The 24,503-nt window shown below is 34.4% G+C and overlaps 3 protein-coding genes and 1 long non-coding RNA gene across 6 annotated transcripts in view; 2 read left to right on the forward strand and 2 right to left on the reverse strand.

Annotated features, from left to right (window-relative positions):
- LOC147761812 (uncharacterized) overlaps positions 1-24,503 on the reverse strand; it is a 271,082-nt gene that overhangs the window by 124,060 nt on the left and 122,519 nt on the right. The gene's annotated exons all lie outside the window — the stretch shown is intronic.
- Positions 1-24,503, forward strand: part of LOC106158690 (HEAT repeat-containing protein 3-like) — a 117,452-nt gene that overhangs the window by 16,324 nt on the left and 76,625 nt on the right. Inside the window, exon 1 of one of the 2 annotated variants that reach the window (XM_087013732.1) lies at positions 14,449-14,559. The exons of the other annotated variant lie outside the window; for it this stretch is intronic. The gene's annotated coding sequence lies outside the window, so the exon portion shown is untranslated. Of the gene's footprint in view, positions 1-14,448; positions 14,560-24,503 lie in introns of those variants that run through there. 2 annotated transcript variants of the gene reach the window in all.
- The window catches only part of LOC106162470 (uncharacterized), a 75,789-nt gene that overhangs the window by 1,901 nt on the left and 49,385 nt on the right, over positions 1-24,503 (forward strand). The window contains exons 3-5 of one of the 2 annotated variants that reach the window (XM_087013693.1): positions 285-570; positions 775-849; positions 1,445-2,170. In XM_087013693.1, coding sequence (XP_086869819.1) covers positions 285-570; positions 775-849; positions 1,445-1,779 — 696 coding nt within the window. In that variant the 3' untranslated portion in view covers positions 1,780-2,170. Of the gene's footprint in view, positions 1-284; positions 571-774; positions 850-1,444; positions 2,171-24,503 lie in introns of those variants that run through there. The other variant, XM_087013692.1, reaches the window with a different exon arrangement.
- LOC106172543 (uncharacterized) lies at positions 15,894-18,202 on the reverse strand. The gene has a single exon (XM_087013688.1). It carries the CDS (start codon positions 17,896-17,898, stop codon positions 16,684-16,686), a length of 1,215 nt encoding a protein of 404 aa, XP_086869814.1. The 5' UTR covers positions 17,899-18,202; the 3' UTR covers positions 15,894-16,683.

Genomic DNA, 24,503 nt, shown 5'->3' on the forward strand with positions numbered 1-24,503 from the left:
CCTGTACAGATATCATGGATTGCCTTTGAGACATACATGTATTGCCTTCTTGTAATTAAAAACAGACACTTGTATCATTTTTGTAATGTTTATCAATATATTTGGCTTGACTTATAAGCACATATTCATATACTAAGAACACAAAAAAAAGACATTATGCTGATATTGAGGTATTATTGTGCAACATCAAACCACTGCCATAATAAATATCTCGGTCTGTGGAATATTTTGACTATATTTACCAGTCAGCAGAATCAATTATTGGATGATTTTCAATATTTCAGAAAACACCCAGCTACAACAGGACTCCCAACTCCAGTGCACTGTCCACTAGTAGCATCATACTCCAGATGCCAGAAGTCTCTAGGGAAAATAACAACTACATTGCTTTTGAGTTCTTCAGATATGCTCCTCCCCCTAACAACGCTAGGCTAAACTCAAAGATTCATAAGGAAATGCAAGCAGAGAATCCAAAATCCCATGCTGGGAAGATTTCCAGCTTCAGAAATGCAGATGTTTCATCTTTTTACAGTCTCATTGCTCACTTCAACCCATGTTTTCTTATTTCAGGTAATCATGTACATATATAAAATAGTTCACCGTTATATAATGCTGTAGAAATGTCTATCTGATGATGTTTTTTTAATCCTTTTTGATGGTGTAAAACAGATGTAACATCCTTTTGATTTTTAGGTTCTTAATTTTTGTTCAACAGTAGAAAAATATGGCTTAAACAAATAATTTTTACATTTCCCTTTTATGATGCAAATTTAGACAACAGCCAGACAAAAGACAATGATGAGCTACCAAAGCAGGCATCTGAACATGTGGCAGTTGATGTAGAGAAAGGTAATTGTCAGGTGTAAAAAAATATTGTAGCACCAACAGTTGGCATTTTGTGAACAGTTCAAGACCCAAGACCCTTTCAAGATTTTCAAATTGGAACAAATGTCTGATACATCAGTTTTTCATATCTTTATATTCTTTAATTAATTTTGCAATGGTTCATTTAGCCAAACTTCCAAACTTCAAATCATTTATTCAAGTTTATATAATGTTTTGAAACATTGAGCTAAAGAAGGAACTCCACAGCTTGCCAGTGCACCAGATACTGTAGCAATATTAACTAAAAGTATTTAAAATAATTAAAATATTTGGGAAGGTAATTGTCCATTCTGGTATCAAGTCTGTCATTTCAGTTAATTATTAAAAAAAAAAGAATAAATGTGTAAAAAAAAGGATAATGCAATTTCATGTACATGTAACCCATCAGCTTACATTTTGAAGATACATATAATTAGAACATTGATTTCAACATAAGCTTCCTTGCCTTTATTAAAATTAAATTATGGTGTTAAGCAGGGGTAATATTACCCTGCTTCAATTTTTAGTAAAACTTCCACATACTTTTGGCAATAATTCATTTCCACACAATCTGTTCCAGAACCATCAGATGAGGTGCCATACACTGAACTGAAGTCACTGGAAATGATTGGCAACAGAAACCATGGCGGAAAGTTGCCCCGCTTTTTGATCTATCCAGCATTTATTTTGCTGGGTGTCTCCATGGCTGGGGCAGTATTTCTCACCATTGTGTATGGCAGAGAACTGAGTGATAGCGCTGTGTACAACTGGGCTGCTCTGGTAGGAGTGGCACTGGTGGAGGACTTGTTTGTGTTCCAGACACTGAAGGCAGTTTGTGTGTATGGCCACTGCCTACTTTTCTCAGCAAATGAGGCTGGAGAGGATGCTCACAGGCAGGAGAAGACAGCTTGTTAAGTTTTAAAAAAACTCAGTGCTCTGGTGCCAGTGGAACCTTTCACTAAGTGATGAAATTCCAGAAATAGTGCAAGGACAGACTCATGGAGGCCTCATACCCCTATTGCAGAACTATACCATGTTTATGATTTAAAGAAATAATATAAAAATTATTAAAATATTTTGTGTTGAACTTTGTCCTTTTAAATTTCTTATGGATCAGAGGTGTTTTTATATAACCAAATACACTGCCTTAGTATTTAATACATTGCTACAGTGCAAAAAATGTGACCAGAATCTCATAAAGTATCTTTTTTAAATAAATGCTGCCATTAATGATCTCATTCACTTTTAAATAGACATTTTTTAAAATAACTTCACTGATCTGTGACAATAAAATCTACCTTGAGTATTTTCTGAATTTTCTTTTTCTTTTACTGACCCTTTTGTTCAAGTTTTTAAATATTGAATACCAGTTTGTAAAAGAAGACAAAGTTTCATGGATAATCATGGCAAATTATGCTTGTTTAGGCTTAAAATATATTGAATTTGATAAAAACTAATTTTTCATTAAAAAATGCTATTAAAATCCTGGATAAAACCAGTTGGTTAAACAATTTTATAAACAGACTGAAATTCTATGCTTTTTCCCTTATTATGTTGTGTCAACTTCAACTGAAACATTCATTCAAAAAGTCCTATCCTAACATTTCTTCATCAGATTTTATATTTCATACAGTATCATCAAAATTCATTCCCATCTGTTGCCCTTTGTAAGGTGTCTGCATTTTTTATTACAACAATACAATTTCTAGTCTTTTACAGTACTTTATTGCATTTTATTGGGGGGGGGGGGGTCGTGGGGTTCGAAAGAACCACCCCTTTTGGTGGGAATAGGTCCACTCTGGGTAAAATTTGATGTAGGTTCATGAAGTTTTTATGGAAAAAAGGTCCACTTTTTCAGAAAAAGAACCCCCCTTTTGAAATTGCTGGCTACGGGCCTGACTACATTAATTCATGCCTTCCTCAACTTATAATTTCCTCTATTTCTGTCCTACTCAGATCTATTCGGGTAAATGGATACAGCTCATGACGTTGTATTTCATTACTGAATATCTTCATTTGTGATTGTGCGTTAGGGGTGGGGTGGGGTAATTTTCTTTTCTCATGGGGCGGGGCCGGTTGCTCTGTCATATAACATAGGCTAAAGTTGAAATCGAGGCACCTGTACAGAAGGTGGTCTAGAATATATTATTATGTAATCTAGGTGAGTATTTTGGTGAGAGGTGTTCAGAAAGGACCGAGGTCAGTAGAAAATGGAGGAGAAAGCCTTGTGTCTCATTGCCACAATTTTCACGAAATGGTCGGAAATCTGGGACTGAAATTGCCATCGATCTGTTGTAAGTACTGTATAGATGATGGAAGATAACATTGGTTATTTGGCGTTAACGATATTAACCAAAAAATGGTGCAATTTGCAAATAAGGCATCATGTCGACATTTTTTCTTGACGTCAACAATATTTTCCCCTTAAAAATCCAAATTCAACTTGTTTATTCAAATTGTAAATAGTTTATTTTCTGTTAATATTTTCAGATGGAATGCATTTGCCAGAAAACGGGTGGTGAGAGATTTGCCCCAGCAGTGAACGCGTCTTCCGTCTTAATTAATGTAAGGAGATCTTGGCAGGTAACTTCATTCTTAAGTCCTAATTTGTTTTTAAAAAAAATGAAAATCCACCTCAGCAAATCCCTACCCGCCAATGTGCACATGTCGTGACTATGTTGTTCTACTTTCTAATATCTCATAAATGTTGTTTTTATTACCCTCCTGTCATGTATTTATTTGTAAAATTTCACTTTATACGTAATGCGAGGGTCACTATCTTTTTAGTAGCACCACTGACGTGTAATTCTAAAGACACAGAATGTTGTCACGTTACAGTGTGTACACGGTGTAAAAGAATAGAAATTATATTGTTTGAAAGTACATGATTACATAGAACGTGTCAGCTCAGTATATATATATATATATTCCTCTAATTTAAAAGTTGAAAAGTGGTTTGTTGAATATTACTATAAGAATCGAAATCGGTTGCCGTAAAATTAAAACTTGCTTTATTTAATCAACCCTTATACATTGATTTGTAAAGGTGGTTTTTGTTTAATTTCAGTGACTCAACCGTGCACGAGAAGATTGAATACGTTCTCCATCAATGACGTCAGACTCGTGTTCCACAGCGGCTGCATCCATGTCAAGATTACATGTCGCTTGTCAGAGTTTGCCTGCTAGTAAATTTGCAGGGTTGAAACTTAATATGAAGTGTAATGTTTGGTTTGGGTTGTGAATCGGCTGTAGTTATTTTAAAACTATTTCAAAGTAGTGTTCAGGAAGAGTACTTTGCTACACGTACATGTAGTAGTGGTTTATTTCCGTGTAGGTGTTGCAACGTAAACAACAATGCACATGTAGGACGACCGGTTTTCTTTTTGATGGTAACATATTTGTGAGGACAAATCTGCAATTTGGCAGTTCTCCGTGAACAATTATTTATTTAAAATTGAATTCTAGTATTTATTTTGGTGATGTTTAGTTTTGGAAAGAAAGAAAACATTCCAACCGTGTAAAATGCATTTTTGGAAGTCTTTGGAAGTTATTGTTATATTGTCAAGTCGTCAAGTTATATTGTCAAGTACGCGCCATATTTGATCCACGGACTAGATAGACGGTGGTTCAACTGGTTGTGAACTCGGTCTAATGCTTTAGAAAGCGTCTGGAAGTTGCAGTGTGTGTTCAGTTGCTCTTCGGAAGAAAAAAAGAGCGAGATGTGCATCCACCAAAAATCAATAATACGCTGTAATTTGAATAATTATGCTTCAGAAATTGCAGCATTATCAAACTGGCAGAATGTGTCATTAGTATTGCAGAACTGTCTTGAAACGATCTTTCTTATTTAAGTTTGAATATGCGATTGTGACGCATATAAAATAAACTTCGTGTTTCAATGAGGGGAGGGGTCAAAATTCACCCTGGTTTTAGAAACGAAACCAAGGAGTTGAAAATTTCCCGAAATTAATGTGCATTTGTTATTGCACCAGTGGTAGGTTACAAAGGAAAATCGTTGTGTTACAGAAAATATTTTATTTCGGAATATTTTCTACATTAAGGGGTCTATATAGGACTGACATTAATCAGAAACTTTAACATTCTGAATTTTCGAAAAATTCTTGACAAAGTCAAATCAATCATTTTAGCTGTCACAAAGCCGATTTTTTAGAATGAGTACTCGATGAAGTTTTTAAGACTGTCAATTTCTGTCAATACTTCCAAAATAGAATTTGATGCAATTTAAAGCGAATTTTATAGCAAGGGGTGAAAAACTAAAGAAACATTTTTCGTAAATTTACTGAGATTTTGGCTAGCAGTTATTTAGCCAATTCTTTGAAAATTCTTTAAACAAATATGAATAATTGCCATTCTCTCAGTATAAAAAAATATCCAAAAGTGTTTAGATCAGCGCTCTGTTAAAGGTTGGCATTGTACTCAGTATTTTTATAGTTTATTCTTTGGTCGAGTTTAAAGGGTGATTAAAGATAACTTCTCATATGTTAGTCCTGCATGTCCTGTTGAATTATACTGCTGAGTGTCGCTAGATCACTTAATACTGGAGACCAGTCTTAGGTTTATTAGCATTGTCTTAGTAAGTGTGTATTTCAAGTAAACTGATATTTACGTATTCTTTTCCGTTTTCTTTGAAATGGCTATGGTTGAAATAAGCTTGTAATTTGGACACGTCATATGACGTTTCTGATTCGCATGCTGTATAAATTTCAGTTTTCGCTCAAAGTTGTGCCATGAGGTACATATTTTAGGAATTAAGAAAACACGTTGATTTTGGACATGACAATATTTATCGATGAACTAAACAACCAGGAATCTTACATAATTTGATTATATTTGAACACCAATTTTCGTTTTATGTGCGAGTATCAGCAAGACGACATAGTGCTTGCATGTGGGTACATGTGTCGTGATAGGATGAGGTTATATGCATATTGAATTTTCTTTACCATTCACACCAGTGAATTTAGACAAACGTTATTATAATTTTTTGTATTTGGATAATTTTCCAAAAATGCATAGAATCTCGTTATGTTGCACACTAGTTAGCTAGATAATCATTTTTGTTTGTATGTAAAAGCTTAATTCAAATTTCATAGTACGTTTTATGAAATTGCCATTATTGTAGAAAAAATATATTTTAAGTTTTGTAATATTTTGTGAAAACAACGCTGTTACTTTTTGTATTCATTTATGCAATAATAAATGTGCAATATTGTTTTATGAACTAAATAGAAGTTATTTTTCTTAACTACAGAACCACTGACTCCTCTTACTATACAGTGTTCGTAGCACTGTTTTGTAGAAGTCGAAATTCTTTATTTGGATTTATTTTAGTAAAAGGTAATTTGGTGGGACCCAGTGGCGCCAGGAATCGAACCTGCAACCTTCTGTCTGAGAGGCAAGCGCGTTACCTACTCCTCTAACTGTTCCCACCCACTCTCCCCAGGTAGACTTTCTTCTTATAGTAACCAAAGAAAATTTTTAAAAAGACTTTTGGAATTACTCGGTTGTATCCAAGTGCGCGAGCAGTAAAGTAAACCCCAACCCGTGGGTACCAATGAACATGAAAATACAACAACGCATTGCATAATTTTGGTATTTCTTTATTAAGACCAAAACAAATTTCCATTCCATATATGCATGCATAAATATACATCTTAAAATACCATCTTAAAACATCAGTTTGTGCGACTACAATTGTGATTTTTTTTAAGTTTTGAAGGTTTGAATATAATGGTATCAACCAAGTTATTGAGATCCTCATTAGAATTCACTAAAAATGTAACAAATTCAATCTATTTGATTTTACAAATAAAACTATCAACTAAACTTTTTATGTTTGATCTTATGTTTGATATTAAAGAAAATATTTCGGAAAAGACTTTTTCCTTTAAAAACAACGCCGTATCTGGTATCCATCCCACCTTTAACATCAGAAAAAATCGAAAAGGAAACCCACACTGGACTAACATTATCAAGTACACATAATGCTACAAATTCCCTAGAATTTCACATTTTGACTACATTTAAATGTTCCAGATCCGACGTTGATTTTTTTCTGTTTCTAACCATACGATATTATAAGAATTATTTCAATAACTAAATACCTAAAATCATGAGCAATTCTATAACTCTTGTGACAAATGTTTTGCAAGGAACTGAACAAAAATTAATCTCACATAGCACATGTAAAGAGAAAACATTTTTGCACCTACCGATCGATCTAATAAAAAAAAGTAAGTTTTTCAAAGTTGAGCAGATTTTGAAAAATAGCATCAATAATTCTTTCGTCTTTACACAGAATCTAGATTTGTTTAAGAGACATCATCGTCCAGTTATATTTTACGAAAGTCATAGTGTACATACTACGAACCTAGACATCAGAAAATTGGATCATTAACAAAAACAAGCTTATGAAATTAAGTTTTCTAATCTTTTCTCTGAGCGTTTAAAGTAAAGCAAAGGCACATAGTCCCATATGAAGCTAACATTTAATTTTCCTAGAAATTTCAACAATATATCACCAAGGCATACAATAATCAGAACAGTTAATAGCGATTCGACCCATAAAGTCATTAAATTGAAAAAATAATAATAAATTAGCAATAAGTCACCAAGGTACACGGTATCCAGAACAGTTCAAAGCAATAAAGCATAAAGTCATTTAATTTTCGTAGAAATTTTAACAACAAATCATCAAAGTACAAGGTATACAGTATGTTATTTTCTAGGTAAAGGTGTAACGCGCACCATATGCCTTTGAATTGAAATTAAAACCCATGTTTTTGAAGAGAGTGATATTATTTTATATGCTGAACTCAAAGTAATTAAGAACAAGAAATGAAAACCCATGTTTTTGAAGAGAGTGATATTATTTTATATGCTGAACTCAAAGTAATTAAGAACAAGAAATGAAAAATTGACACCAGCAAAAAATATTATTTAGTGTAATATTCCCAATTTGTCATTAATTTTTATTGGATAAAAGAACACATTTTAAAAAGTATAGCTCACAAGACATTAGCAAAAGCAATATTATTCGATGTAATATTACCAATATGTAATAAATTTAAACTGGACAAATCAGAGAAGAATATTATCAGCTGTTTTATCTTCTAAGAATGAAGTAACTTTCTTCAATCAACAACTTAATATTGAAATCAGAGAATGAGGCTATCCAGGTGAGTAATGATGAATGTTCTATTAGATATCAAAATATTGGAGGTAAAGGTAAACTATTTCAATATTAAGCTGCTGATTGAAGAAAAATTACTTCACTCTTTACTGGATAGAGGAATATATTTTCTTAAAGATATTTGCAAACAAGTTTTATAACTACCTATTTTCCTGCATATACTATCTCTCTCCTTCTCAAAAAGAATGAGAAAAATACACACAAAACGTTTACTCCTACGACTATATCTACTAACGAAGTTCAATTAACATGAAGAGCATATGAGATATGAATAGCTGGCGAAAATGTGGAGGAAGCAAAATGGGGAAAATATTGGGGTATTTCCAAAACTAAGCATTCAGGCATCAAAAATGAATCACAAATAAGTTATCATCAAATACCTAATATAAATATCTTAAAACGTTGTACTAAATCGGTTGAAACTGATATATTCGTATACTTAGTATCTGGACCGCCACGCATCCACTCCCTGGTCACTCAGAACTGATGAAGACGTGACATCTCTTTCTGGAGTGTTGGTTACATATGATTCATGGGGGAGGAGGCAGGATATTTTGGACACATTGTTTACTCAATTATCATCATTATCTGTTAGGTGAACCTTCATTGACAATTTACTGCAATAAAAACTCAAAGGATGTATTTGTGTTTGATATATTTCAAAACACGCCATTGATAAAATTAAACCCATACCCTAACACCCCCCACAATGAAACATTTACGTCACTGGTTATGATCAAATGCACGTTTTTATCTGAACAGAGTTTAGTATGTAGGGAGGTCAGGTCAACTTTGATAGTAACATAAATATCAGCCAAAATGGTCTCATCTGATAGAGCAATTCATGAGCTTTCCAAAACATTTTATTTTTTGAAAATCAAGCAAGCCAATCAAAAGTTATTAAATTTAAAAGAATGCTAGTCGGCCACAAAATTTTGAAAAAGTCTTGTATGCAAGCATATGTAACAGTGGAAACCAAAAGTGTCACCTAATTTCCCAATCAATTAAACAAAATTGCCATAACTTTTGAATGGAGTAAAATATCCATTTGAAATTTTCTGGAAAGTTACACTATGCCAAGAAGAATCTGACAAGATACAATTTTCTGTAATTTATCCATTATTTCCATGGCAACCATTGTTAAATATCAATAGCGATCGATACAATTTTTTTTTATTTTTCAACCTAAGGCTTCAGCATCACTGCCCAAAGGCTACTTTTGGATGAAAATGATGCTAATTAATGTGCCATCACTAAAATAAAAAATAATAGCTTCTAATGTATCTGTTGCTATGGAAATCGTCATTATGATAGCTGTTGCTATGGTAACAGTTTGAATAATTTTTTACACATTATCATGAATTTCTAAACTGAATATGAAGTGGGAAACACTCTTGGTACTCAGTTTATGAATTTAAGTTAAATAGTAAACAAATACTCTGTTACTGTTGCCATGGCAACCAATATTACAATGACAATTGCATATACGATTTTAAGGTTTAACTAGTAAAAAATGCCAGAATGCACAATGAAAATAAATAATATCCGATTTTGGTAAGTTATAATTTTGCCAGAAATTTTTAATTGATATTGGACATCATAGCAGGTAGGTAATACAAAAACCAGCGATATTTTTGGAGAGACTGTCATAACGTAATGGCAGTTTTAGGAATTTTCCTCTTTTTTTTTGTTGTTGTTAAGAAAAAATAAATAAATACTTCTTTTGTTCACTTTTGTTTGACTGTCATAAACCATTCTAGAGTTATGGCATATCTCCATGATTTTAATTAAGATTCCCCTTTTTATGTTCACTAACGAGTTCAAAGGCAAAAAAAAAGCATTAGCCCCATCAATATCGTACGTACATGTACATGTAATTTCATACTTTGTTTGAAAAATAAAATAAACTCTATATTCTTGAATTGCAGACGTTTTATCAATATCATTGGGTTTCGTGAACAATTCAAAGATTTTCTGATTAGATATTCTGATATCTTGATCCTCTTTGGGTGCTGAAAAGTGCAGTTGCTTTTTCATCAGCAGAACAGCTTGGTGCGTCCGCCATTTTGTTTGCGGTAAGATGAAAGTCACTGATTTTCAAACGGCTGTTACGGCTCTATCTTACCAAAAAATGATAAATAAAAAACTGATTTGAACCGAGAATTAGTTAAAAAATTTAGGTAGGGGTTACAGAACTTTCAGAAATTCGTTATTCTAACTCTAAAACACGATTAAAAACTTTACAAGCTAGTTTTGGTTGCTGTTTTCGGTTGAGTAAACTTCTGTAACCCCTCACTCGAACGCTTGATTCATTCTCCTCATGAATATGTGTCTAAATACGAGGAAATAACATCCAGGACGCCGTACGGAGCTTTTAGAAAAATGGCGCGAAACGCGCATGTTGAGCAAAATTCGTAAATAGTGGGAACCAAACGAGGAAGTGAAATCACCAGCGATTTCTCACAGCATTTTCGTGGCTAGGGGCTTACAACAGAGAAATGATGCATTGTTACACATATTGTAAGAAAGCCCATTCAATGCACTTTTAAGATATATTTTCATATTTATCATAGGACCAAAATGTTGGAAGTTATGATGGAAAACAAACAGCGAGGTTAGATTTTTTCCCGTTTTCGACCGCGTGAGCGGTGTGACCTGACCTCCCTAATAGTATATGTGACCGACCTGATCGTACTATGGCGCCATCTGCTGGAATCAGCAGACAAAACTTTATAAACTTTAAATCCTGTGATCATATCTGAATGTACGATGTTGTAGTCTTCATTTACCTTCACAATGACAGATAAACTTGCGAATATGTGTGTGTGTGTGTGTGTGTGTGTGTGTGTGTGTGTGCGCGTGCGTGGAACCATGTTATGATAACAAAGGCATTTGTTAAATTATCCAAGACTTTTACAGAATTTTAGCCAGTGGTAGGAAAGAAGGGTTGATTAGTTGGAGAAAAATACCACTTATCCCAGGAAAATCCGTGCAATATTTAAGCACGTCAGCACAAACGTCGTGAAGATACGCTATGCCTATATTTTGACGAAGCATTTTATTCAAATTGATATTTTTTCACTTTGCATCATACAACCAGTTATCATAACGCCCGTCTGTACTGTCATACACAAGTTATAACAGTTTTATTCTACCTCCCCAATATCCTCCTGTCATTTCATGCTGTCAATATTGACATATACAAGATTTCAACATATATCATACATCACATGATTATTTCACATACAGCACTCAATTAACATATTTTATGTAATAAAAGAAATGAAATTCCATTCGTATCAAATTTTTTTTTCTTCGGGAATTGATATTTCAAATTGTAACGCCTCCGCCTGGCGTTTGGTAGAATACAGAAAAGGTGGTGATTATACGAGAAAGTTAGAAACAAGAGGAGGTGTGTTAATCTGTTAAACTGATTGCATTCAGCAGAGTTGGATTGATCTACATAGAACGAAATAGAATGAAACCTTAAATTCATTAAAATGTATCTTATTATTATTGTAGTGCTCTTAATATTTTATCTAGAACTTCAACCCACTGGGTTATCAATATCTTATCAATAAATAAGAAATAATCATTATTATACAGGGTGATATTCTGGCGTCTGTTCTGTCTCAACATGATTGCGACGTCTTCCACAAAAATGATGATAATGTGCTAGGTGTGACAAGCCGTTGACAGCTTTTAATTGTAGGCCAAAACAAGCGAATTTTAATTTTATTTTTCTAAAAATGCCGACAAAGGCATTTTAATGCACTTTTCTTGGTGTTTTTTGTTCCTCAACTACAGATCCGAGTTACAAGATCCTTCTATAATACAAATGTAGAATTAAATTGTTCATAAATATCTAAGATGTAGTATTACTTGTAAGGTGTGCTACCAACGCGTAAGGTACGGTGCGTTTTTCTATTAGTGTCCTACGCCAAAACGAAACGCCAAATATAATCCACATATTTTCATGATTGGCAACGTTCTCAATGCCAGATCTAAGGGGGGGGGGGGGGGGGGGGGGGGCGTGCATCTCACTTTTATTCCCCCCCCCCAAAAAAAAAAAAAAAAGGTTAAAACATTAAAAAATCTATGGGAAGTCTGAAGTGGGGCTGGTAAATGTGTGTATAACTTTTTAGATAATAAATTCTCTCCACCCCCACCCCCTACAAAGAATAAGTTATTGTAGTAATATGAATTAAACATTTCAACATGCTAAACGAAACAAATCCAAGACGTTTTACAGTCATTATGTCCTAAATATCAGAATAAAATTGTCCTCTTCTACTGTTTTACATCCAATGTTTTATAACCGCGTCAACTATCAAACAGCTTTGTTTTAAGGTGACACGATGAGTGTCTTCTCTCTTTGTCGAGGTAGATTCTACCATATTTTGAATAAGACTGGCGGTAGGTAGTGTCTCACGACAACCATGACTGAATTTTTACCGCGTTCGCTTTTTATTTGTGTTGCACCACGATTAACACGCTTATCTATTCCATATATTAATGTCAGGTTAATTTTCACGAGACTGGACACAGGTAACTGCTAAATCTCTACCTGTAGTAAAAAAATTTAAGATATCAGTGACACATTTTATTTTTAGAAACGGAAAAAATGAGTACGCTTTCAGTTGAATAACCAAAATGAAGTCAACTGGTAAATTATTGCATTTGGATTGCGTGGAAAATTAAAAATGCAATCTTCCTTGAATTTGATTTTTTTTCTCAATTTCTTTATTATTCGAATAATCTTGTTAGCTAAATCTTATTGATGAATTGATAATTCAATATGGACATGAAAGTTATGGAAATTTCATAACAGTTAAATACCACATCCTTGCGATTTAACGTTAAACAAATTCTCTCTCTCGCTCAAAATCAGTAGAGCCACAGGCAAAATGCAATAAAAGCATAGGAATATGAGTTATTTATATCTATAAAAAAAAATCAAATTTCCTATTCGCTGGAAAATATTAATAAAAGTGATCTTTACAGTACCTCTCGAGGGGAGGGAGGGGGCGTACACCGGGGCTCTCGTCAAGAAGCCCTTCTCAGCCTTCTAGCTGTTACAAAATTCTGCCGAAGGGCGGGTCAAGAAATGTTTTATTATGAAAGGAAAGTTGCTTTATTTCTTTCGGTAAATTACATTTGGTAGCTTCAAATATGTATTATTTTTATCAAATAATAAAATTTAAGATAGCTTAGGTGATCATGATCACCGCTATTTGAAATCTCTGATGTGGACATCACTTCCGGACAGCCTTATATTACTACAGGCAATCTAATTTGCATATAAGAAAAAAAATGCATTTTTTATGGTTTTGAGTCATTTACAGTTTTTATTACTTTTATAAATGACGATGTCCCTTTACCCTCACAAATTTCCAATCATTTGATCGACACGCCCTGTTTATTAATTCATTTACATAAATTATAAACCTTCATATCACAGGCGTGAATCACGTTATCACGTCCAAGTCATAACATTGTTAAACTAGCGCCAATAACTGCAGTGGAGAATGTAGGTCAATTGCCTGTACAATTCTCCCATAGCATTATTGATTTTTTCTGGAGTGGAACATTTTAGGGAGAGGCGGACGAGAGAGAGAGAGGTATGCATTGAACAGCATAATAAAAAGAAAGCGTGGAGCTGTTATAATCAAAGTCTATTACAATCTTTGAAACGAGTGTAAAAATAGCACACTTTTGCAGTTTCTCTGTGTAGCACTTTGCAGACAACTTGATAATTCTCTATGCCATCGGTCTCTCCCTAACGATTTGTTGACCACGTTAACTGTTCAACTCCCGGCAGAAGATGAACCAGCCAACGATAGTTTTGACACGCAGGTGTAGGAGCCGCACCCTGAACTACAGATCTTAATAGCAATTAACCCTTGCGGTTTCGAGTAACTGGAAACGACAAGGGTATGTCATAGTAGTGTAGATGTTTGTTTCAAGTTATCTTTGACACTCAGGGTGAGAAGAATAGGAGCGAGACGGGAGGAGGGGGCACTTAACCCTTTCACAACCAACTGCGTCACCCCTGAGCATGGGACGAATGCGTTCCGTCAGTCTAACCAGTCAATTTATTGAAGAATCATTCGCTCTGATTATGAATTTTCAAACAAATTAGGGTGTATTTGTAATCCATAGGGTATATTTGTAACCCATGAAAGCAACTTTTTTATTTACCCGAGATGCGTCAAACATTCTATTATTTAGCGTGATCCATGACACATAGCAGGAGCCGGGGTGTGTGCTGGGGGTGGGGGGTGGGGGGGGGCAGTTGATTCCCTCACAATCAACTGCGTCAGCCCTGAGCAAGGGGCGGAAGCGGGGGGGGGGGGGGGGGGTGCGTTCCATCAACACCAGAGTCCACCGCATCTCTAGTGACCACCCTGGTCCGCAACCCAAGGCCTTCACTTAGTGGTCAGTTGTTAACAAGTCAGGAAGACAGCACTAGGGACACTCAGGTAAACTAACCATTAGTGATGGGGTCATCAGTTGGCCACAATACAGAGGTCACTGTCAGCGGGTAATATTTGTACTTTTTTAGATTTCAGGGGCGGATTCAGGCCGTCTTCTGGGTCTTCCGGAAGACGGTCACATTTTCAAGTTTAAATTGACGGGTATATAATTTTTTCTAATGGGAGACAATCAAAATTTGAGGATGAATCAATAAAGATAATTTTGAAGACTCAGTAAATAGCTCTGCATCCGCCCCTGGATTTTATATCAATGCTAAGTTTATATATGATATCAATTATTACCTATGATCAGACATGAAATTTTGATCAACAGATTTTTGTAGCTAAAAAAGCTAGTTTTTGGGTTTGTATTTTATTTTTCAGAGACCCAAGGGAGTGGGTTCAACCCCCTGACCCCCCCACCCCCCCCCCCCCCCTCTAAATCTGCCACTGGGTTAGCCTATTATCTTAACTACTGAATTTTTCATGTTTTGATATTTTGATTCATTGACATATATGTTTATTAATTTATTATTATTATTATGCTAAAATTTCTTTTGATGACTACAGTTCAGCATTACTTATGGTTCACTTGTCTGGAACAGCGCAAATTTAACATTGATAAAAATTACAAACAGGCTCAAAATACGGACACCGTTGTATGCGTTTGTGTTGGATAATACTACTTACTTGATTTGTGGTCAAAATATTTACATGTAAATCGCTATGAGAAAATCCAAAAATATTTATAACCAGTGTCATTCATTTAATGTTCACTTGTTGCTTGCTCAGTTACATACTAACGATATGTGGGGAATCAAACCAAGACAATGGCTTCATGAATTTATTGTCTTATACAAATAAACTTGTTGATTATTCTGATTTTAATCAGAAAAATCAACAAGCTTTCTTTACCTCTTTACGGACTACATGTACAATAAAAAGTTATCATGTGAAGTTACAGAAATTGCCTGTGAATTATTAAATGTCTCTGACCCACTGATACAGAATGTTAGGTGGAATTGTGTTCAGTTGATAAATTAAAATATTGAAATTGTGCTGACACAGTAGTGACTTGTTGATGGCTGGTCAGAAAACCTGGGAACAGTGATAAAACATTGACTTCTTTTAGACGAAGCATATAGATTTACATCTTCAGGGATAATTCCTGTTTTTTTTCATTTTACTTTCTTTTTTGAGATTTTAAACTCTCAATATCTGACTTGCCTATCTGTCATTGAATCTATTTTTTGAAGTCTGTTATAAGTGCTGTCTTCTATGTCTGGTTTTATCAAATATTCATTTGGAGTTTGATATTTTGTTGAATAAACAAAAAGATGTTCCTTTTACAACTCTTTATTCCCTCTAAATCATAGGATATATAAATTTCATACATTAAAAATGAAATAATTTAAATTCTTTTCATCTTGTAAATGTAAATCCTTTGAAAATGAAACACTATTTCATGTTCTGTTTTCAACAATAAAGATAGAAAAGAGGGATTTTCTAGCATAATATCCTGTATTTGACCAAGTACAGTTCTTTTATTATAGATGATCTATCATAGATAATGTGTCTGATCATGGAAGATAATGGTTGGAACCTACACAATATAAAAGTGATAATTATTGATAAATTGAAGCAGTTACATTTGATTGTTCTTAAGATGTCCAAAAATAGCAAAGTTATAAGGTAAGAGTTTGTTTTCTGTTTTTGTCATCTGAATATATCATTGAGAGCTGTAGAAAGGATTTTTTATGATTGATGTGATGACACCTGGCGTGGTCTTTTTTTATGCCAGTAAGTATTTCATAGACATCATTGTCAGTAATAATGGTGATGTTCTCTTATTCATTTGTATGATGGGTTATGGCATAAGGGGTCATGTCGATACCCCCTGCACCGATACTCCCCCGCACCGATAATCCCCTTAGTAATTTTTGGTATTATGCACATCATTACGACCCCACACCGATACTCCCCCGCACCGATACTTACCCACACCGATACTGCCCCTCAGTATATCTGTAATTGTGGGGGAGTATCGGTGAGGAGAAGTATTGGTGCAGGGATGTACCAGTGCGTGGGAGGATTGACATGTAACCTGGCATAATTTCCACATTACTTATTTCATCCGTCTCCATGAATTCTTTCATGCACAGTGCAATGGCCTTTTTGAGTAAAAGTTTTGTCACAGAATCTACATTTAAAAGGTTTCTCTCCTGTGTGAATTCTCTCATGATATGTGCAAGAAGTTTTGTCTTTAAAAGTTTTGTCACAGAATCTGCACTTGTAAGGTTTGTCTCCACTGTGAATTCTTTCATGCTCAGTGCAGTGGCCTTTTTGAGTAAAAGTTTTGTCACAGAATCTACACATAAAAGGTTTCTCTCCTGTGTGAATTCTCTCATGACATACGCAAGATTTTTTGTCTTTAAAAGTTTTGTCACAAAATCTACACTTAAATGGTTTCTCTCCTGTGTGAATTCTCTCATGATATATAGAATTTTTTTTGTCTTTAAAAGTTTTGTCACAGAATCTACACTTGAAAGGTCTCTCTCCAGTATGAATTCTTTCATGCACAATGCAATGGCTTTTTTGAGTAAAAGTTTTGTCACAGAATACACACTTAAAAGGTTTCTCTCCTGTGTGAATTCTCTCATGATATATACAATTTTTTTTCTCTTTAAAAGTTTTATGACAGAATCCACACTTGTAAGGTTTCTCTCCGGTATGAATTCTTTCATGCACAATGCAATGGCCTTTTTGAGTAAAAGTTTTGTAACAGAATCTACACTTAAAAGGTCTCTCTCCTATGTGAATCCTCTCATGACATATGCAAGAAGTTTTGTCTTTAAAAGTTTTGTCACAGAATCTGCACTTGTGAGGTTTGTCTCCAGTATGAATTCTTTCATGCACAGTGCAATGGCCTTTTTGAGTAAAAGTTTTGTCACAGAATCTACACTTAAAAGGTCTCTCTCCTGTGTGAATTCTCTCATGACATACGCAAGATTTTTTGTCTTTAAAAGTTTTGTCACAGAATCTGCACTTGTAAGGTTTGTCTCCAGTATGAATTCTTTCATGCACAGTGCAATAGCCTTTATGAATAAAATTCTTGTCACAGAATCTACACTTGTAAGGTTTGTCTCCAGTATGAATTCTTTCATGCACAGTGCAATGGCCTTTTTGAGTAAATGTTTTGTCACAGAATCTACACTTGTAAGGTCTCTCTTCCGTGCACATTTTTACTGAATGCTGAAAGAATGTTAATTGGTGGTATAAAAGTCTTGTCACAGAATCTACACTTGTAAGGTTTTTCTCCAGTATAATTATTTTCTTGAATTTCATGAGATGATTAATCACTGAAAGATTACATGGATTCCCTATTCCAAGGTTTCTTTTCACATAATTCCCCTTTTTTGTTTTTCGTTCCTTTTCCAGACAGCTCCTGTCTTACATTTTGCTGTGAGCCAGTCGGTCACTTGGATAAGGTGTAAGACTTATCAAGGCTTGATATGTCCTTTCCAATACTGTAATTGTGTTCACAATTCAACTCTCGGAGCACCATAAGAATATACATTTGGATTCTGTATGAACTTGTTGTCAACATTACCAAGGCACCCAGTTTTTGTACTGAGCAATGCAAGAAGTTGTATTAGGAACCTCCTGTTTAAAATCTTGAATACAGTCATTCTATTGGATGATGTTAACTGCTGGTTACAGTGGACATATCTGATTGGTTGAAGTCATTTCTCTCCAATACTTCAGATGCCATAATTTAAAGATGTTATCTGCACAACCCACTGCATATAATTATCTGTTATTACTTCACTAAGCATTGGTAAACATGTACCATGACACCATCAAGCTACATCTAGCTTGTTAAAAGACAAGAAGTGACTTTATCAGTTAGTTTGTATTTGTCACACATGTCAGGCTGGTTCTGTAGATGTTGTGATGAGTCTTTCAGCAACCAGCAGTTTCAAAAGGGGGGTTCTTTTTCTGAAAAAAATGGACCTTTTACCATCCAGTCATTGTGTACCTAGATAAAATTTTGCTCAGAGGAAACATTTTCCCAGCAAAAAGAGACCCCACATACCCCCTGGCTACTGGGCCTGTTTAGGTTAAGAAATTTATAAAAAATTTAGTTCAGTTATAGGTATTAAAACTTTATTCATTAACTCTACCAAGGTATGTTACTTTCAAAAAGGAGTAAGAATGGACTTTTTTTAAAGGGATAATATTTGACAGTTTTTGCATTTACTCCACCAAGGCATGTTACTTTCAAAAAGGAGCAAGAATAGACCTTTTTAAAAGGGATAATATTTGACAGTTTTGCTGGCGTTTTGGCCAAAAAGTGAATTTTCCTGGAGATAACAACAATTTTCAAATATTTACCAATGGTTAATGAATCCATTTTTACATTCAAAGTGAATCCCTCTTTTTTTTTCTAGAAAAGTTTGTGTTTTTTGGTTATAATCTTTTAAGAGATTATAAGAGAGTATAGCCATCAATGGAGGTCACGTGGTCTAAAGACAAGCTTAAATATCAGAATAATAGCTATAACTGCCGTTTTTGTGGTAAAACAATATATTATATTTCTATAAGTTGTTCACAATGTTTTAATTGTGAAATATATAGATCTCATGCGAAGAGATATTATCCCTTTATTGTGTGCGCATGTGCAATTATTTTACTTTTCATGACTGCATTTTTGCCAGCTTTTCTGTTTCAAACATAATTTATCCCTAGTGTTAATTTTTGTCTCTCAGGGTAGTGTGCCAATAGGCCAGGAAAACACTTTTTGTTGATAGCAGCTGTAATATCAGTGAGCCACCACACCATTACTACAGAGATGGAAACACACCTACAAGGTACCCCAGAAATATACATGTACGTCAACGATGGTTAAGTTAACGATTTACTCACAGGGAATAGTACCAGTGTTAAATGAACTGTTTTGTCTAGTTGATAAAAACTTAAAATATTGAAAGCTTTCTGACATTAAAGTTTGTACTGATGATCAGAAAACCAACAGAGTCTGTGAAGAGTGAAAAAACATTTGTTTCTTTTACCTGTTGTTAAAGAGAGCACTTTGATTGCTTATAGAATTTTTGAAACTAGTGCTAATGTTGAAATGTTGCTGTATGGTGTCTGTATATTTGACAGTTTTGCTGGTGAGTTAATCTTTCTTTCAGAATTTTGGCACATTTCTGAGGAAGTAGTGACCAAGGACCAGAAATTGTGGATGGTTGCTGAGGCTCTGGTCACCATCTTTGATGTGTTTGCAGACGAACATCTGGACCTGTTGTCATGGAGATCAGAGTAACAAACAAACTTCAAACCATATGTTACCACAGTTGACAGCTAAGGTAAAACTGCTTCTTGTAAGATTTATTTATTTATCAAGACAGTTAAAGACATATATCAGGATTTCCATTGGGCAGTATGAAAAAGATGCATGTTTTCTTACTACATGTAATTTACAAATGATTCCTGCAGTTGGGTTAATTTTATTATTTTTATGTACAGACACAGATGTGTCTGTACATTTAGCCGTCACCTGCGTCTGTCGTCGCTGTCGCCGTTGTCGCCGTTGTCGCCGTGCACTCAGTGATAACACGATAAGTGGAATACTGTTTTACATTTTGCATTCAAATTTACAGAACTGATGAATATTCATAATACGCAGGTCAAGTTCGAAAATCAGCATGATCGGGCCATTTTTAGGGAAGTTATGCTGTTTTTTCACTTTTTTTAGCATTATTATAACACCAAGTGGAAAACCATTTTACTTTTTGGCTTGAAACTTACAAAACTGATGAATATTAATAATACGCAGGTCATGTTAAAAAATCAGCATGATCCGGCCATTTTTAGGGAAGTTATGCTGTTTTTTCACTTTTTTCAACATATAGGCAACATTGATAACACAATATAAGAAAAACAGATTGGCCAATTGTCATTATACTCACAGGAGTGGTCAATCTTACTAAAACGCAGGTTGAGTTCAAAAATCAGTATAATCGGGCCATTATTTTAGAAGTTGTACTGTTTTTTCACATTTCCTCAGATTCAATTCTTAGGCATGTTAACAGTCTTATTATTTTACTAATAAGATAAAAGTGTTTGTTTGATATTTCCTGCATCTTTACAACATTGTTAGTTGATTGTGTAAAAATGATGGTAAACTTGTTATCATGTATTGTGTAATAAAGTGTCAAAAATGGAAATAAACTCATATCATTGCAGTTTGTCAGATTCAATCATCCACTATGTTCAGAATCTCAGAATGGAGGAAATTGGACCTTTAACACTGTTCTATTGATACTTTTCCCATCTCATCAATTTTCTTAGTTGGTCATATAAAAATAGCAGTAAAATGTTTATTTTTTTTTATGTTAAAAAAGTGTTAAAAACGGAAATAAACCCATTTCTGAACAGTGCTGTCTTGTTTACATTTTGGTATTTTCAAGATGTGACTGAAATTCCATGGGCCTGAAGACCTTTTACTAGTCACATTTTCTGAATATCTGTGATACTAATATTTCATAATTAAAAATTGATGGTCATTATGCTGTTAAACATGTAATGTTGCATCAAAATTTGAAGAAACCCCTATTTTGGGCACTGCTCCCATGATGACCATTTAAGGAAAATCATGTCACTTACTGTTCTCAAACTTACAGGAAAGAAAAATGGGACTAAAATACAGCTTCAGTAGGCAATGCAGTCTGTTTGGTAATTTTTTCTGGCAGTTAAACAGTTTTTTATGAAAATTTAATTTTTCACATGCTGGCATTTTCAAGGTGCGACTTAGAACCTCCACGGGCTTGAAGACCCATGCTAGTCACATTTTTCTGAAAATCCATGACACGTATATTTTATTATTAAAAATTGATGTATTATGCCATTAAGCATTATGTAATGTTGCATCAAAATAGGAGAAAACACAATTTTTAGTGCTGCTGCCATGATGACCATTATGGGAAAACTGTGTTACTTATGATTGTCAGACTTTCAAAAAAGAAACACAGGACTAAAATGCAGCCCGAGTTGGAAAAGCAGTCTAATTGGCTTCTTTTTCTGGAAGTTATACATTTTAGTGAAATATTCATTATCTTTTTGGCAAATTCATTGTGGGACTCGGAGCTCCCATGAACATGAAGCCGAATGATAATCAAATTTTCTACATGTCCATGCTATTTATAGTCAATAATCAAAAATTGGTGATAATTATTCTATAATTTATTATGTAATGTTACATCAAAATTGGCAATAATCTTTTTGCACTGCTACTGCAAACATTATGAAAAGAAACTGTGTTACTTATTATTATATTTAACTTATGAGTATGAATTTTAGGATTGGCATGCAGTTCAAATTAGAAAGCCAGGTCAATTGGGTTATCATTAGTACCACCAGCGTGTACGCTGGCGGTACTCATGGTTTTAGTCCCGACCTGTCTCGTCCGGCTCCGCCGGCTCCGTTGGCTCCGCCGGCTCCGCGTACTGGCGCCGGATACAAGTCACCGTTACCGCTTCTCCTCCTAGACCACAAGGACCCCTGTCCCCATCTCTTGGATTTAGGTCACATATAACCTCAACTTGAACCCCCAGGTTTTTTTGTCTCAGTCGGTGCATTGACCTGGGCGTGACGCTCGTTGCAATGCACCCTTGTCAAAATTTTTGAAAATTCAATGCCAATTATCTACCCTACGGAAGGAATTATGGGAAAAATTTCTCCAGACGGCTTTCCAAAAGTCATATGTGTAGATTTCAAATATGCCCTTGGATTTGACCTTTGACCTTTATTTCAAGGTCAAACGGGCCAAAATTTTCAAAAAAATGAAATTTTTTACGAAAAAAATATTATTTGCACTGTTATTCAGACACTACACAGACTTAACCAATAATTATATTGGAAAGTGTTACCCTTTGGGTCATCTTTCATCTCCATGAATTTGGGGTCAATTGGTGCATTTTCTCGGGAGTAGCGGCCATAAGATACCGAAACTGAAAACTGTCTTAATTCGGCGGGAACCGTTAATGCTAGCGACCCGTTCTTTTTTGCATTTTGTAGAGCATGTAAAGCCCAACACTGAGAGTGGTCGCCGGTTTTTTTTGTATTTCAAAGGGTTTTCGTGTTATGCTGTATTAAAAAGTACTTTGTGGTGGCACATTATTGTAACTCGGAATTGTAACATTTAGTCCCTTATATCTCCAAAACTGGCAGAGGTGGTCAATAGTTATTATTTAAGTTGAATAGGAAGTCATTTACTTGGAATCTAGATGTGACCTTGAAATTGACCTTTGACCTACTTTTCACCATGAACTGAACTTTGCAAATTTTTGTTCCGTTTAATCTCCAAAACTGGCAGAGATAGGTCCATAGTTACAATTGAACTTGAATAGGAAGTCATTAGAGGCAATTTACTCTGACCTTGACGTTGACCTTTGACCTACTTTTTATCATGAACTGAACTTTGCAAATTTTTATTCCCTTTTATCTCCAAAACTGGCAAAGATAGATCCATAGTTACTATTGAACTTAAATAGGAAGTCATATACTGGCAATTTACTGTGACCTTTAATTTATTATTGAATTTTATGCAATTTTGTGTGAAATTTTCATTTTTCTCATTCTGGCACTTTCTAAGTATAAACTTTAACTCTGATGGGCCTGAAGCCTTATGATTTTACTTTCGTCGGTGTTACCTATTGTGCAAAATTAAAATTTGATGTTGACTGTGCAGTTAAACATAATGTATTATTGCATCAGAATTGGTAGTCTCCTATTTTGTGCATTATTGTTTTGTGCTTTTCTTAAGTTGTTACTTATGGGCCTGAAAGACCTTTGAGAGGGTCAGTCTGTAAATTTCCCTTGGGTATCACTTAGCTAATTTCAGTGTTAGAAAGTCATTTGCCTAATTAATTGGCCATTAAATGAGATTACATAAAGCACACTTGTTGATATTTCCCTGTAAACTCCCAAAGGTTAAGTTCTCTGCTAGATTAATAATAAGGAAGCAGTGATAATTATGCAGGTAAATTTTGTTTAAAATTGCAAATAAGTTTTTAATATATATATATATATATATCAAACTCAAAGATGAAAAGTTTGAATAGCAGCTTCATTGGAATTATATTTACCTCTGCCAAGGAGGTTATATTTTCACCCCTGTTTGTCTGTCATCAACATAACTCAAAAAGTTATGGACCGATTTTGATGAAATTTTCAGGAACTGTCAGAAGTGGGTCAAAGAGGACAATAATCAATAATAATCAACAATTGCTGCCTTGGCAGAGGTCTGCACTCTCGGAGCGCTTTTCTAGTTTTGTTATGTTTTCCTTTATAATTTTTTCTCAAACACTTGCATTTGTGACTTTTAATTCTCATCTGCCTGAGGCCCTGACATTTCTGTATTTCCACATAAGCAGTTGGATTGTTTTTTATGTCTTTAAACATTATGTTATGTAATATTATTTTATGCACTGTCATCATTTTTCAAATATTGAGACTTTCATCATGTGAATTTGAACTCTCATGGTCCTGAAACTGTAATCTTATTGAAGGGGTGGATTGAGACCATCTTCTGGGTCTTCCGGAGGACAGTCAGGTTATTAAGTTTATATTGACTGGTATCTATTTTTTTTCTGTTGGAAGACCATCAAAATGGAGGATGGATCAAAATAGATACTTTGGAATACTGTCAGAAAATATCTCTGGGTCCGCTCATGTTATTGACCATTTGAACTGTTGTGCAGGATTAAAATTCAGTGTTGACTGACAGTGCTATTATAAGCATTATTTATTATTGCATCAAAATTGACAAAATGTCCTTTTTTTGTATCTTTATTTTCTGTTTTTTGTCTGTACATTTGACAGCTTTGCTGCCTTGTTTTTTTTTACAGTTTAATGATAATCTTTATTTAGAAACATATTGATGAATT

Source organism: Lingula anatina, chromosome 5 (genome assembly GCF_051362555.1).
Source record: "Lingula anatina isolate TDL-2025a chromosome 5, LinAna3.0, whole genome shotgun sequence".
NCBI classification, from domain to species: Eukaryota; Metazoa; Brachiopoda; class Lingulata; order Lingulida; family Lingulidae; genus Lingula; species Lingula anatina.